General features: G+C 41.2%; 1 protein-coding gene across 8 annotated transcripts in view; it reads right to left on the reverse strand.

The window, feature by feature from the left end:
• slc35a3a (solute carrier family 35 member A3a) overlaps nt 1-16,954 on the reverse strand; it is a 63,749-nt gene that overhangs the window by 36,426 nt on the left and 10,369 nt on the right. The window contains exons 1-6 of one of the 8 annotated variants that reach the window (XM_087990790.1): nt 10,631-10,784; nt 10,499-10,558; nt 7,513-7,565; nt 7,222-7,426; nt 4,278-4,432; nt 2,702-2,824 (exon numbers count right to left, since the gene is read on the reverse strand). In XM_087990790.1, the coding sequence (XP_087846916.1) occupies nt 2,702-2,824; nt 4,278-4,432; nt 7,222-7,408 (465 nt within the window). In that variant the 5' untranslated portion in view covers nt 7,409-7,426; nt 7,513-7,565; nt 10,499-10,558; nt 10,631-10,784. Of the gene's footprint in view, nt 1-2,701; nt 2,825-4,277; nt 4,433-7,221; nt 7,427-7,512; nt 7,566-10,498; nt 10,786-16,954 lie in introns of those variants that run through there. The other 7 variants (XM_087990789.1, XM_087990792.1, XM_043699702.2 and 4 more) reach the window with 7 other exon arrangements.

A 16,954-nucleotide genomic window follows, 5' to 3' on the forward strand; every position in this document is an offset into this window, starting at 1 on the left:
CTTTTTCCTTTCCTCTGGGTGCTCTGGTTTCTTCCCACAGTCCAAAGATGTACAAGTTAGCATGGCCAATCTGCCTAAATTGCCCATAGCATCTAGAAAAGGTGCAGACTAGGTCGATTAGCCATGGGAAATGCAGGAATACAGGGATAAGGTAGTGGGATGTTCTTCGGAAGGGCAGTATCAACTTGATGGGCCGAATGGCTTGCTCCCACACTATAGGGATTCTATGGTTAGACCTGGCTGCAGTCTCAGGGTCTGCAATTAGGTTGGAGAGATCCTGTTGACCTTGGAGTCGAGTGGTCTGCCCTGGCAGGGTTTGTAAATAAAGAACCCAAACATACTGAATGTGTCCTGGCCAGATACAGATTCAGCCTCCTCAGCTTGAAATTCCACAGGTTTGAGGATGACAGGCAGGTTGGAGGTGGAGGCGCCTGGCATGTCAGAAGTGCCCACAGAGTAGACTTCTCAAGATCTATATGTTGTTCTTCCTTCAACTGGGTGCCTACCGGCACCACTTTATCTCAAGAGGAAGGGGCACCTGCAGCGAGATGAAAGTCCCTCATCTCCCTGCTATCTTACCATTGATGCTAACACTAACTTCTATAGGTTAGCAGATCTGTGCACATTTCCGGCTGCCATTGAGTGTTCTGCTGGACTTGGGTTTCCACAGCAGCTATCTACCTGTCCATGGAGATAGCCAGATGCATGCATATCATAGCCAGCGCAATACAGATAGCATGTTGAATTTGTCCAACCTTTGCAGAACATCTCTGACAAACCTATTTGTTGCTCCTATGTCTGTTATGCATTTTAATAAAGTTATCAATGGGCAATACTAGGGGACTTTCTCTTCTCTGGGGCTCAGCAGCTGCCTGGTCTCCAACAGATTTTAGTGTCAGCATTCCTTCCTAGGCCAGCTACTGCCAATCATCAGTGCTACACAAAGACTTCAGAAAGAGAAACAAAATTAGAGGGAATGCTGGTGAGGACACGAACATTTGCCACCTGCTCAGCAACAATATGGGTCATTAACTCCTGCAGTGAGACAAAGGGAGAGATTAAGCAAGACAAAAGTTGGCACTGTTGTTGGTATGGATGCAGATGAAGGTAAGGTAGTGAGGTGTGCCAGTTGGAGTAGAAAGCCAGAAAACAGGAAGATGTAGAAGCTTTTTGATTTGGGAGGTGGGAAAGGGTGCGTTAGAGCAATCGAGGGAAGATGCATGCAATAGTGACAGTGGGAGACTATGAGCTGTGAAATGAGGTGTATGCAATGGCTAAGTTACAGTCATTACGAGACATGATATGGAGATGCCGGTGTTGGACGAGGGTGTACAAATTTAAAAATCACACACTGCCAGGTAATAGTCCAACAGGTTTAAATGGAAGCACACTAACTCTTGGAGCGCCGCTCATTCATCGGGTGGAGCAGTGCTCCGAAAGCTAGTGTGCTTCCAATTAAACCTGTTGGACCATAACAACTTGGTGTTGTGTGATTTTTAACTCAGTATGAGACAGCAGAGAAAAGATAGTGGTACTTACTCTTTTACCTTCCTCCTGCACTGCCAGGTATTTCTTAGGACTATGGAAACAGAATGATCTAGGTAGCAACTTTGGTTCAGGCTGGCAGATTCTTTTACAGTGGTCTGCTTGGGTGGTCTGGGGGGAAAAAGAAGATGGGCCTCCTCTCCACCTCCTCTGCTGATACATCTATCAGGAACACCATGTCCCTAAACTGGGGTGCCAATTTGCCACTGTCACAATCTCCTTTGGAATTCTTGAGATACATGAACTGTGAAGAGCAGTTCCTGTATTGCAGTATTTAAAATGATGTGAAGCTGTGATTTAAAATATGGTGCACATGGCATCAATGCCAGAAGATATGGCACCAATGAGCACTTCGCCGCTGTTGAGCGCAATTCAGCACGAGAGCAGTGCCATGGAGGCCTGATGAATCCTTCATGAGGTGAGCAGCATAAAATTGCATGGGAAAGTTGCTAGGACTCACGGAGGGATACCCTATATGAAACTCCCCAACACTGACACTTTACCAAATTTTCATACAATTTAATACATAGAACTTTTTGTTGGACATCTGATAGAATTCTGCTTCCATTATATTCTAAGACATAGCTTTTTAAATAAACCAAAGAATAAAAAAAAATGTGAAAGCAAAAGCCAAATAAGGACATCTCCAAACCAAATCAGTTCTGCCCCACCTGCCCATACTTGCACAGTATTACACATAATCCCTTCTCTTTCTGGAAAGATATCTAATTGCCTCTTGAATGAAATCATACTGTAATGAACACATATCACCAGAACAAAGTCAAAAATATTATACCACATTTTTTCCATCCTGAACTTACTCAAGAGAAGGAAAAAGAGCTGGGATGTCTCAGAGTACGCAGCAAGTGGTTTAACTCTCCCAGCTAAAAACGCATGATACACAAATAGGAGAGAGCTTGAAACTCTGTGTGCGCTTTCCAAGAAATACTGCCATACATTTAATAATCATGCTGCAGGGACTAAAATTCAAAAATTAAATATGTAAATTACAAAACTTTAAATGCTAATATCACTCAAAGCCATTGAAGCCAACAATGCCAAATAAATGTTTCTGAATTCAAATTTTAGAATGAATTATAAACCTATCACAAAAACTGAACAATATTATAAGAATGAGAAATGCTCACACACATACCTGAACAAGTGTGACTCCTGCCATTAATATTAAGAGCGAAAGCCATTGATAAACACCTAGGTTTTTACCAAGCATCGTCACAGAAAAGAAAGCTGTAGTAAGAACCTTTAGCTGGTAAGTAACCTGCGTAAGACGGAAGTTGCATTAAAGCTACAAATAATTGATTTAACAATATTTAGAAATTCTACCTATGCTTATTCAAACCTGACCAGTTGATTTCCATAGTTTTGTATTTTCACAGTTCCTTGACCACACAATTGCCTCGATTCACCAAAGCACGAATATCTCCAAAATTTAGGATAGCATTAAATGTTAGGGTAGAGTTGAAGCTATGTACTTTCACATCCGCCGAGATAGATGTGATATGTTATTGGAACACTTGACACAAGACAACTGATGCTCTACAGAAAGCCAAGTTAGGGAGACCAGATGAAGAGGAGCCAAAGGAAAGGTTTCAAAGACAACTTTAAAGCCTCCACAAAGATCTGCTCTCTTAACATTAATGTATGGCAGAAGATGCCCAATCACAACCAAAATGAATTTTCTCAAGACCTTTCAATTAACAGCAGTAAGCCAGACAGACAATAGCAATAGAGACAGAAAGAGAGGATAGCTGCTCAAGCCAACACTCTGCCACAACCTCTGTCAGTTGAAAGCTGGTTGAGCCTACAAGGTTGTTAGGGCTCAGAAGCCATCAGCAAACTCACATCAACACTGACATCTCAATTTCAAACCAACTAACCACAAGAAATGGAGGATTGATGATAATGGCAACTGCGTTTATTCTAAACTACATGAGGTCGTCATTCCAGTCAGTTAACCATCTTTAAAACACTCAATCTCATTCCCTGATAATATAATGCTTTCACTGTAAAGTTAAATGAAGCTGCACCAAACATTTGATTGTTAGATAAACTATTCCAGTAATCGATTACAGTCTCCATTAAACTTTGATACAATTTGAGATTTTCTTTGTGCGCTCAGATGTTCCAGTTCTTCACTCTCATTACCCATGTCTATCATTTTGATAAATACCTGGATTATGTTTCTTCTCAGTCAGGGATTTTCCGCAATTTAAAGTTGCAAATGTCAGAATCAATCTCATCATTTCTCAGAAACACTAATGCTACAAGAAAAAAACTTTGGGTTTCTGGCAGTGTCTTAATTTTAGAATCCACATCTTTCATTTCAAATATCACCATGGGCTCACTGCTTCAAATCTGCATACTCGCCTCCAAATCTAAAATTCTCAGAGTTCTCTGCACTCCACTAATTCCGAAACAGAAACAAATACTGGAAAAGCTCTGCCACTCAGACGTAACTTCAGCTACCCAGGACCTAATCTTTGGAACTTGCTCCAAAATTCTCTCTGCTCCTCCATCACACTCTCCTCTTTGACATTCCTTCAATCTTAACTCTTCACTTAGTTAGTTTTGTTTTATCAGCTTAATAATGTGAAATCCTCCAAAACCCTTTATTCCCAGACAAAATATGCATGCAGAAATAAATCATAAACGGAAAAAGAATATTTGGATTGGAGGTGTAGAAAAAAGCTAGAGAGAGATGAATATTTTACCTGGTATGTTGCTGCATCTAAATTGGACAATGCAACATAAAGGAGATTATTCTGAAGTGTATAAATTCCAGAAGGAATGGCAAGTTTTAGTGTATCCATTGGTTTGTTCATAATTTCATCTTGTAATACTCTATTTAGTGCTTTAAAACTGTAATCTAAAGGGAAAAGAAGGTGCAAATAGCATAAATAGACTTTGGCTATCCAAGCGCTCATGCTGACATCCTTAATTACTTGAACGATTACAACATGTTTTAAACATACTGTCATAGAGATGTATAGCATAGAAACAGACCCTTCAGTCCAACTTGTCTATCCTGGCCAGTTATCCTAAATAAATCTAGTCCCATTTGCCAGCACTTGGCCCATATACCTCTAAACCTTTCCTATTCATATACCCATCCAGATGCCTTTTAAATGTTGTAATTGTATCAGTCTCCACCACTTCGTCTAGTAGCTCATTCCATACACACACCACACTTTGTGTGAAAATGTTGCCCCTTAGGTCTCTTATAAATCCTTCCCCTCTCACTTTAAACCTATGCCCTCTAGTTTTGGACTTCCTCCACCCCAGGGCAAATACCTAGTCTATTCTCCCTATCCATGCCCGTCATGATTTTATGTAAGGTCATTCCTTAGCCTCAGATGCTCCAAGGAATATAGCTACAGCCTATTCAGCCTCTCCCTATAGCTCAACCCTCCAACCCTAGCAACACCCTTGTAAATCTTTTCTGAAAACTTTCAAGTTTAACATCCTTCCTATCGCAGGGAAATCAGAATCGACCACAGTATTCCAAAAGTGGCCGAACCAATGTCCTGTATAGCCGCAACATGACCTAACTCCTATACACAATGCTCTGACCAATATAATAAAACATACCAAACCCATTCTTCACTATCCCATTTACCTGCGACTCCACTTTCAAGGAACTATAAACCTGCACTCCAAGGTCTGTGTTCAGCAACACTCCCCATGACCGTACTATTAAGTGTATAAGTCCTGTTCTGATTTGCCTTTCCAAAATGCAGCACCTCATATTTATCTAAATTAAACTCATCTGCCACTCCTCAGCCCATTGACCCATCTGATCAAGATTTCATTGTACTCTGAGGTAACCTTCTTTGTTGTCCAATACAATTTTGGTGTCATCTGCAACTTATTAACCATACATCCTATATTCACATCCAAATCGTTTACATAAATGACAAAAAGCAGCACTTTACTGGTCAGTTTTAAAACAGAAATTTACTATTATTAAAGACGCACAAAACAATTCAATTCTGAAAAGTAATCTTGAAACAGTATTGATGATAAAAGAAAATAGTTATCTAAACATAAATAGTAATTAGGGCAAGTTTCTCATTGCACTCTTTTAGAAATTCATACAAAAACAAGTTCCAATAATGGTTTATATATGTTTTTCCAACTGACATCAGCACAGGCAGATTTAGTTTTTGTAAACTGACAGAAGTAAGCTGAAACATTTAAACTCCTACAGGATTCCAAGCATTGGTCACATAATTTTCCATGATTATAGGTAATTTGACCTATTACATCTGTGGCTGCTAAGTCATAGAATTATTAATTTAACTTTTATTATCTTTATTAATACTAATGAAAAATATTCAGGGCTATGGGAAGGTGTCAATGGACTGGTCATGTCAGCAGAAAAATGGCAAACGAAATTCAATTTGGACAAATTTGACATTACATATTTGGGGAAGACAAACAAGACAAGGAAATAAACAATAAATGGTGGAACTCTGGGAAGTGCAGAGGAACTGAGGAAATTTGGAATACATTTTCACAGATCTCTGAAAAGAACCAAGAGAAATAGATAAAATAATCAAGGTGGTGTGTGGGAATGTCTTTTTAAATCCTGTACCGCAGCCAGTACACAAACAGGTAGTACAGGGAGCTTATGTACGTATTGTATACTTGTTAAACTGTAGCTTTGGTATCATTGCATTATAGGGAGAATGGGATTGGACAAATGGGAATACAGAAGATATTTATAAAGGATGTTGCCAGGAATAAAGACGGTTGGCCATGAGAAAACATCAGATACGCCTAGGCTTTCTTTGGAACAGAGAGGAGATTCAAGGTGTATAAAATTATGAAACACCTAGACAGAAGGTTAGAATGACGTATTTCCTTAAGCAGAGACCATAGCTTTATCATAACTGGTAGAACTGGGATGGGAGGAACTGAGAGTAATCTTTCCTCCAAAGAGTGGGTGGAACTGCCTCAAAAAGGTGGGAGTGGCAGAAACTCTTCAATCTAATAAAAGAACAACACTTGGATATGCACAGGTAATAATAGGAGTATTGAGCAAGAACTGGAAGATGGGATTAGGCTGGATAACTCTTTTACAGCCTGCACAGACACAATGGGCTGAATGACTTCTGTTTTGCCAATCTTTCCATATTTCTTTGTCCTATACCACTTTGCCAGACACATTTATTTTTGCCAAATATTTATCCATCTCTGTTTTAAAAACTGTTACTGATTCCAGTGTTAGAACTATCATGTGCATTTGAATAAATAAGCCTAACTTATTCCTTTGTTCTTTTGTTACCTGCAAATTTATATTACTGAATCATTAATAAAATGAAAATAGTTCTTCTTCAATTTATTCAATAGTTGAATAGGTGAAATAGTTATGCAAGTCCAGGGCGTAGCCAAGGAGGACTTTGAAATGTACACAAACAGGTCCAGCTAAAGCGTTCGGCAGTTCCGCATTTATGATTCATACAGGACTTTGTTTCTATTCATTCTGATCTGACCTCCAAGTATCAGTATATTGGAATAGTTGACAAGACAATTTTTTAAAAAGATACTTTCAACAGGGCATTCCATACATTGTTTTATTTTATATATTAAAAATAGCAAGAAATTGCTACAATTTTAAGTCAGAAAGAATATATTTTATAATTGTGTACATACCAGAATCTTTATAGACTATTAAAAGACATGCTGCAATCTTCATCATCTCTGCAATTACAACAGCTGTTGATGCTAGGTAACGGGGTCCTTCTTCCTTGAATGTACGTGAATAACGCATAGTCAGCACAAGGCTGGTAGTCTGAAATACTAGAACTCCCAGTGAAATGTATTTCAAATTGAGCAACATATTTCCACTTTTATTTACCTGGAAAGAAGTTAAAGATTGACACTAATTCATATCATAAGAGCAGTTTTAGTTTCAAGTTTTATTTTGAATACATAAAAACTAACCTTTCTAAAATTCCCACAGACATCAGTGCTAGATGTCACAACATGGATGGGAGCTGAAGGAGGGAGAAGGAGAAGCATCTTCTTTGTTATAAAGAAATACAAGTCAATTGTGCCTACTATATCCCATCTTTAAACATCAACTTTAGTGTCAGAGACAACAGAATGATACGGTTTGGGATATGGCTTTACAGCTCCCATTTACTTTTTAGTCATACATTTATGCATCTTCGAAAAGAAATAAATTAGTGCTCTTGGAATTACGTTATGATTGACTTATTTTCCCATGGGTACCAAAAACCAACCCACTCACTCCATTCTAATGGTTTGTTGTACTCTTTGCAGAGTCTTATTTTCTAGTCAAACTATCAGTCTGCTGTTCCTGAAGAAGGATTGTACCTGAAATGTCGACTTCTTCACCTTCTAATGCTGCCTGGATTGCTGTGTTCTTCAGCTTCTTGCTTGGCTATTGTTTCTTGTAGCATGGCATGCTATGCTCAATTCCTCTCACACATATATTATACCTTAGTTACAATCACTTGATGACATGGGAGCCACTATGCCTACATCAACCCCTTTTTGGTGCTCTGAATTTTCCCTCAAAAAGAGATCTCTGTAGCTTTTCAGCTCTGATTAAATGGAAGAAATACATTTTTGTTTCTATGCAGCATTTTTCAGGTTGTTTTTGCTCCTCTAATTTCACATCCCTCTTTATTGGTCTACCAAGCATATTATTTGGCCTAATTTTAAGACTCAAGATTTTAAGCAAATTATACCACATTGCGTTGCCTTCAATTATTAGATGCAGAAAACAAAATCAAACAGATTTTAATATTATTTCCTAAAATTAAATAAATTTGAAGCTAATTCATATTTAATTTGACTTTAGTTGTATTTTGGAAAGTAGTTTCCCTTTCGTTCATACTCCTTTTGATGTAGCCAAGGAAAGCAGGAACATAGTCTGACCATTGATCAGAGCAAGGATCACTCATTTAAGATTGCCACCTTCAATTTTCCTCCCACATCCACTGATGGACATTTGGAATAGGTTTTCAATTAAAGGTTGCATTTAAGAGGCAGTTAAGTAAGCCAACGTGAAAGAAAGCAATAAAAGGATATGATTAAGAGGAATGGGAAAAGGATTCTGAAGAAATGAAAAGACAACATTGACAAATTAAGCTTGGAAGGTTGACGTGTGGTGATAGCGTTCTTCTCTCTAGGCAGAAGTTCTACATTCAAGTTCTACGGCCCCAGAGGTACGTCACAACATGCAAACAGGTTAATTAAATATACTTCCTATTTGAGGAAACCACACCTACACATGGATCATCCTTCGACATTTCCACCACCTACAAATGGAACCACAGTTCCATCACAGAACACATCAGATGGCCTCCTTCTTTAAAGATTGAAATTCCCCCTTCCACGTGGTTGGAGATGCCCTCCAATGCATCTCATCCATGTCCTGCACCTCTGTCCTCGAATCCCACCCTTCCAACCGCAACAAGAACAGAACACCCAGTCCTCACCTTCCACCCCACCAACCTCCAAATAAATTGCATCATCCACCGATATTTCTGCCACCTACAAAAGGACCTCACCACCAGGGATATATTTCTCTCCCCATTCCTTTCTGCCTTCCGCAAAGACCGTTCCCTCTGTGACTACTTGGTCAGGTCCACGCCCCCCAGTGACCCAACCTCCCCTCCTGGCACCTTCCCCTGCCACCACAGGAATTGCAAAACCTGCACCCACACCTCCTCCCTCACCTCCATCCAAGGTCCCAAAGGAGCCTTCCACATCCAAAGTTTCACCTGCACTTCCACACGTCATTTATCGTATCTGCTGCTCCTGATGCGGTATCCTCTACATTGGGGAGACTGGACGCCTTCTCACAAAGCGCTTTGGGGAACATTTCTGGGATACCCGCACCAACCAACCTCACTGCCCTGTGGCTGAACATTTCAACCCCCCCCTCCCACTCTGCCGAGGACATGCAGATCCTGGGACTCCTCCATCGCCACTCCCTCACCACCCGATGCCTGGAAGAAGAACGCCTTATCTTTCACATCGGGACCCTTCAATCCCAGGGCATCAATGTGGACTTCACCAGTTTCCTCATTTCCCTTCCCCCCCATCCTACACCAGGTCCAACCTACCAGCTCAGCACCACCCTCATGACCTATCCAACCTGTCAATCTTCCTCCCCACCTATCCGCTCCACACTTCTCTCCAACCTATCACCTTTAACCCCACCTCCATATACCTATTGCACACTCAGCTACCTTCTCCCCAGCCCCACCCCCTTCCCATTTATCTCTCCACCCCTGGGGGTCCCAGCCTCATTCCTGATGAAGGGCTCCTGCCCGAAACATCGATTCTCCTGCTTCTTGGATGCTGATTGACCTGCTGTGTTTTTCCAGCAACACACTCTCAACTCTGATCTCCAGCACCTGCAGACCTCACTGTTTCCATACTTTTTTTTGAACCAGTTAAGGCCAAATCTGTGCTACGGATTGTCTGTAAATAAACTTTATGTGATATAGATTAACTCCCTCAAAGAGAATACAGCTAAATATTTGTTTAAGAATAGATTTGAAGGAATTAATATGAGAATACAGGCATAAAGAAGCTTACTAATTTTGTTTCCAGAGAATATCAGCTGTTTTTGCATCATTGTTTAAAACATAACTAATGTCTAGATTCAACACAGGAAAATGATTACATATGTTTCAACCACAAAAGTACCCAGAGGGGATCTTAGTTTAACCAAAACACAGCACCTCCGACAGTGAAGCACTCCCTCGGTACTAGACTGGAGTATCAGCTTTGACTTATTATTCAAGACCGGGAAGAGGGCTTGAACCCGGAACTTTGTGAGTCAGAGGCAAAAGTAATCCATTGAAAGGACTTGACAGCTGTTAAATTCCGGCTAATAAGTGAAAGCTTAGCTTAATTGCGACATGCAATAGAAAAAGAAGGGGAGTACCTGATAAGCAATGTTCTACATTTAGCTGGAGATTGTAGACTCGGAGCCGCAGGCAGCTGTCTGTCAAAACAGTACAGGCAGTTAGTTATTAATGTAATTAATTCCAGCACAGATGCCAGTGCGCCTGCTCACCTCTGCCGCCATGGCCGATGGGGAGTGTAGTTTAATCCGCCACTTTCGAGTTTAGCTTGGTGTCCGCATTGGTGAGAGAGTGTGTGTTGTCGCGACGTTGGGAGATGATGGGACTCTTGGCTCTACTGTCCTCCTCTCACCTGAATGTCCTCTCAGGGAAATGGCCGCTACTCCCCCGACAGCGACGGCCTGCTCATCTCTTCTCGCGAGAACATCTCTCCCTCTCCCATCCACTGGGCAATGATCCAAACCACAGACCTAGCAAGGCACACTCTACCACACTACACAATGTGACAGAGATCCTTATATTTGAGCAACTTGAAATTATATTTAATAATATAGCAATGCTTAAAGCATTTCATTGTGTCTCATTGTGTTTCACAGACGTGGGAGTATTTTTAGTATTGAAGCAGGGATAACAGCAATCAAATTTGCTCACTGCAAGTTCCCCCATAACGATATTGTGGTTGCCACGAGACAGTCTCAGACACTGGTTCGGGAATAAATTTTGCTAAGAATTGCAGGAAGGACTTCCCTTCTCTAATCAATGGTGCTATGGGATCACCTGCAGGGTGTTAATGGAGCTTTGCTTTACTTTCTCATTGCAGAGATCGATTGCATAGCACTTCCTCAGTGTTACATTGGACCATCAGTTGAGATTTAGTGCTTATGAATCTCTACAGATTTAATAGACTCTATATCATCCAACCCCCGCCCGCCACCTTTCTGTCGCCCGGAATCACAGAAAACAAGAAATTAGAAAATCGCTGACTATCCCCGATGCACATGGCACGTCACGACCATTCTTCTGGCCGAACAAAAGCAAATTCTTGGAAGGCAAGGCACCAAGTATTTATTCGCCCTCCCCAGCTGCCGTAAATGACAAGGTGCAACAAACAAAAACGTTTCGCACAAAACGGAGACAACGCAAATTAGATTAGATTAGATTACTTACAGTGTGGAAACAGGCCCTTCGGCCCAACAAGTCCACACCGACCTGCCGAAGCGTATACCACCCAGAAAGTCCACACCGACCCGCCGAAGCGTATACCACCCAGACCCATACTCCTACATTTACCCCTTCACCTAACACTACGGGCAATTTAGCATGGCCAATTCACCTAACCTGCACATTTTTGGATTTGGGAGGAAACCGGAGCACCCGGAGGAAACCCACGCAGACACGGGGAGAATATGCAAACTCCACACAGAGAGTCGCCTGAGGCGGGAGTTGAACCTGGGTCTCTGGCGCTGTGAGGCAGCAGTGCTAACCACTGTGCCACCCACAAATGTTGTACTATGTTCATCAGTTAAAATTTGTTGCTTCAAGAGAGCAAACTATTGCAAATACTGAGACTGGAACTAAAAATGCTGAAGAAACTCAATAGGCCTAGCAGCATTTGTCGAAAGAGAAACTGAGTTTTGAGTCCAATATGACCTTTCTTCAAAACTGTTGTCATTTTACCCCATTTAGTCCATGGAAAATATCTCCAGTGGCATCAATCTTGAAGGTTCCATGTTTGACTGCTGGTCTGTTTATATTGGATGACCTTTGGCAGGATAGTGGTGGAAAACTCCACTTAATTTCATCTTTGCTTAAGATAGGGAAAACAAATCAAGATTTACTCGACACTCTTGCTACCCAGTGGGCATTAACAGAAACCTGTGCATATGAATTGCGGTGAATGAAGGATTGGAGAACTTTGAAAAATCTAGTGTTTGATTGTCTACTGAAATTCTCAAGGCTGACAAAGCAAAAATAACAAGAGTAATTGGGACCTTGAAGACTGTACTTTGGATTCAGTTACTATTTGTAGATAAGGGAATGATAAAGGAAAAATGACATTTTATTACTGCTAAAATCTATCAATTTAGCGTATAGAAATACGCAGCATGGAAATAGAGCCTTCAGTCCAACTTGTTCATGCCAATCACATAGCCAAATTAATCTAGTGGCATTTGCCAGCATTTGACCCATATCCTTCTAAACCCTTCCTATTCATATACCCATCTTTTAAATGTTGTAATTGTACCAGCCTCCACGACTACCTCTAGCAGCTCATCGCGTACATGCCCCACACTCTGAAAAAGTTGCCCCTTAGGTCCCTTTTAAATCTTGCCCCTTTCACCTTAAACTTATGCCCTCTAGTTTTGGACTCCCCTACCCTGGGGAAAAGGCCTTGACTATTCCCCCTATATATGCCACTCATGATTTTAAAAACCTCTATAAACGTTACCCCTCAGTCTCTGACACTCTACAGAAAATAGCGCAGCCTCTCCCTACAGCTCAAACCCTCCAACCCTGGCAACATTGTTATAAATCTTTTCGGAACCCTTTCAAGTTTAACAACAAGTTTCCGAGACCAGGAAAGGCCATAACTGCTTACATTATTTCAAAGGTGGTTTACCAATGTCCTGTATAGTTGCAACATGACTTCCCAACTCCTATATTTAACACACTGACCAATAAAGGCAAGCATACCAAATGCCTTCTTCACCATCCTGTCTACCATTGACTCCACTTTCAAGGAACTATGAACCTGCACACCAAGGTCCCTTTGTTCGGCAACACTCCCCAGGACCTTATCATTAAGTGTATAAATCCTGTCCTGATTTGCCTGACCAAATTGTAGCACCTCATATTTATCTAAATTCTATCCACCACTTCTTGGTGTATCTGATCAAGGTCCCGTTGTACTCTGAGGTAACCTTCTTAGTTATCCACTGCACCACCAATTTTGGTGTCATCTGCAAACTTACTAACTATGCCTTCTATATTCATATCCAGATTATTTATACAAAAAGACAAAAAGCAGCAAACCCAGCACCAATCCCTGCAGCACACTACTGGTCACAGGCCTCCAGTCCAAAACCCTATTATCACCACCCTGTCTCCTACCTTCTAGCGAATTTTGTATCTAAATAACGAGTTCTCTGTTGTTTTCTATTACTGCCTTATAGTCATAGAGATGTACAACATGGATACAAACCCTTCGGTCCAATCCGTCCATGTTGACCTGATATCCCAACCCAATCTCGCCTCACTTGCCAGCACTTGGCCCATATCCCTCCAAACCCTTCCTATTCATATGCCCATCTGAATGCCTCTTAAATGTTGCAATTGTACCAGCCCCCAACACTTCCTCTGGCAGTTCATTTCACACACGTACCACCCTCTGCGTGAAAAAGTTGCCCCGTTGGTCTCTTTTATATCTTTCCCCTCTCACCCTAAACCTATGCCCTCTAGTTCTGGACTCCCCGACCCCAGGGAAAATACTTTGCCTCTTTACCCTGTCCATGCCCCTCATAATTTTGTAAACCTCTATAAGGTCACCCTCCGCCTCCGACGCTCCAGGGAAAACAGCCCCAGCCTGTTCAGCTTCTCCATATAGCTCAAATCCTCCAACCCTGGCAACATCCTTGTAAATCTTTTCTGAACCCTTTCAGGTTTCACAACATCTTTCCGATGGGAAGGAGACCAGAATTGCACGCAATATTCCAACAGTGGCCTAACCAATGTCCTGTACAGCCGCAACATGACCTCACAACTCCTGTATTCAATACTCTGACCAATAAAGGAAAGCATACCAAACGCCTTCTTCACTTTCCCATCTACTTGCGACTCCACTTTCAAGGAACTATGAACCTGCACTCCAAGGTCTCTTTGTTCAGAATCATTCCCTAGGACCTGACCATTAAGTGTATAAGTCCTGCTAAGATTTGCTTTATCTGAATTAAACTCCATCTGCCACTTCTCAGACCATTGGCCCATTTGGTCAAGATCCTGTTGTAATCTGAGGTAACCCTCTTCGCTGTCCACTACACCTCCAATTTTGGTGTCATCTGCAAACTTACTAACCTGTACCTCTTATGCTCGCATCCAAATCATTTATGTAAATGACAAAAGGTAGAGGACCCAGCACCGATCCTTGTGGCACTCCACTGGTCACAGGCCTCCAATCTGAAAAACAACCCTCCACCACCACCCTCTGTCTTCTACCTTTGAGCCAGTTCGGTCTCCAAATGGCTAGTTCTCCCTGTATTCCATAAGATCTAACCTTGCTAATCAGTCTCCCACGGGGAACCTTGTCGAACGCCTTACTGAAGTCCAAATAGATCACATCTACTGCTCTGCCCTCATCAATCTTCTTTGTTACTTCTTCAAAAAACTCAATCAAGTTTGCGAGACATAATTTCCCACGCACAAAACCATGTTGACTATCCCTAATCAGTTCTTGCTTTTCCAAATACATGTACATCCTGTCCCTCAGGATTCCCTCCAACAACTTGCCCACCACCAACATCAGGCTCACTGGTCTATAGTTCCCTGGCTTGTCCTTACCACCCTTCTTAAACATTGGCACCACGTTAGCCAACCTTCAGGCTTCTGGCACCTCACGTGTAACTATCGATGATACAAATATCTCAGCAAGAGGCCCAACAATCACTTCTCTAGCTTCCCACAGAGTTCTAGGGGACACCTGATTAGGTCCTTGGGATTTATCCACTTTTATTCGTTTTAAGACATCCAGCACTTCCTTCTCTGTAATCTGGACATTTTGCAAGATGTCACCATCTACTTCCCTACATTCCATATCTTCCATATCCTTTTCCACAGTAAATACTGATGCAAAATACTCATTTAGTATCTCCACCATTTTCTGAGTCCACACAAAGGTCGCCTTGCTGATCTTTGAGGGGCCCTATTATCTCCTTAGTTACTCTTTTGTCCTTAATATATTTGTAAAAACCCTCTGGATTCTCCTTAATTCTATTTGCCAAAGCTGTCTCATGTCCCCTTTCTGCCCTCCTGATTTCTCTCTTAAGTATACTCCTACTTCTTTTATACTCTAAGGATTCACTCGATCTATCCTGTCTATACCTTACATTTGCTTCCTTCTTTTTCTTAACCAAACCCTCAATTTCTTTAGTCATCCAGCATTCCCTATACCGACCAGCCTTTCCTTTCACCCTAACAGGAATATACTTTCTCTGGATTCTCGTTATCTCATTTCTGAAGGCTTCCCATTTTCCAGCCGTCCCTTTACCTGCAAACATCTGCCCCCAATCAGCTTTCAAAAGTTCTTGCCTCATACTATCAAAATTGGCCTTTCTCCAATTTAGAACTTCAACTTTTAGATCTGGTCTATCATTTTCCGTCATTATTTTAAATCTAATAGAATTATGGTCGTTGGCCCCAAAGTGCTCCCCCATTGACACCGCAGTCACCTGCCCTGCCTTATTTCCCAAGAATATGTCAAGTTTTGCACCTTCTCTAGTAGGTACATCCACATATTGAATCAGAAAATTGTCTTGTATACACACTTAACAAATTCCTCTCCATCTAAACCCTTAACACTATAGTAGTCCCAGTCTTTGTTTGGAAAGTTAAAATCCCCAACCATAGCTACCCTATTATTCTTACAGATAGCTGAGATCTCCTTACAAGTTTGTTTCTCAAAGTGTGTTCGGACAAACGCTGCAGTAAAACAGAACATTGGTAATTGTAAAAGGTCCGAAATGTGATCCTTCACCACTGCTTTAAAAGCCAATTTGACCACAATAGTAAGAAAATATATTGTTGTTCTTAATGCCCCAGCATCGGAAATTTTCTTTAAACCTTGTTTCTAATCAGTCCTAGTGTCAACTGCTAGACAAATTGAGAAGAAAAGGTACGAGAACGTACTTGGTACTTTTGCAACTGTAGCACAGCAGGAATCAATGATCTGAAGATAGGAACAATAAAATAAAAGTATATTGGGAAATCTTCAAATTATCTATCATGTATATTTCCCCAAAGCCATCAGATAGAAATTTTATTAATAATAATCCTTGTACATTGGATCAGATATCTTTCAAAAACTGCAGACAAAACTTTCAGTCATTAAGCTATTGAATTTTGAGAAGATTTGTAGCTCAGGTTGAGTTTCTGGATATAGGTTTGCTCTCTGAGCTAGAAGGTTCGTTTTCAGACATTTCATCACCACACTAGGTAACATCTTCAGTGAGCCTCCGACTGAAGCAATGGTGTAGCAGCCTGCTTTCTATTTATATGTTTGAGTTTCCTCGAGTTGGTGATGTCATTTCCTGTTCTTTTTCTCAGGGGGTGGTAAATGGGATCCAAGTCAATGTGTTTGTTGATAGAGTTCCGGTTGGAATGCCACGCTTCTAGGAATTTTTGTGCGTGTCTCTCCGTTTGGCTTGTTCTAGGATGGATGTGTTGTCCCAATTGAAGTGGTGTCCTTCCTCATCCGTATGTATGGATACTAGTGAGAGTGGGTCATGTTGTTTTGTGGCTAGTTGATGTTCATGTATCCTGTGGCT

Source organism: Chiloscyllium plagiosum, unplaced genomic scaffold (assembly GCF_037043375.1).
Source record: "Chiloscyllium plagiosum isolate Xiang-an unplaced genomic scaffold, Cpla_swu_hap1 HiC_scaffold_9, whole genome shotgun sequence".
NCBI classification, from domain to species: domain Eukaryota; kingdom Metazoa; phylum Chordata; class Chondrichthyes; order Orectolobiformes; family Hemiscylliidae; genus Chiloscyllium; species Chiloscyllium plagiosum.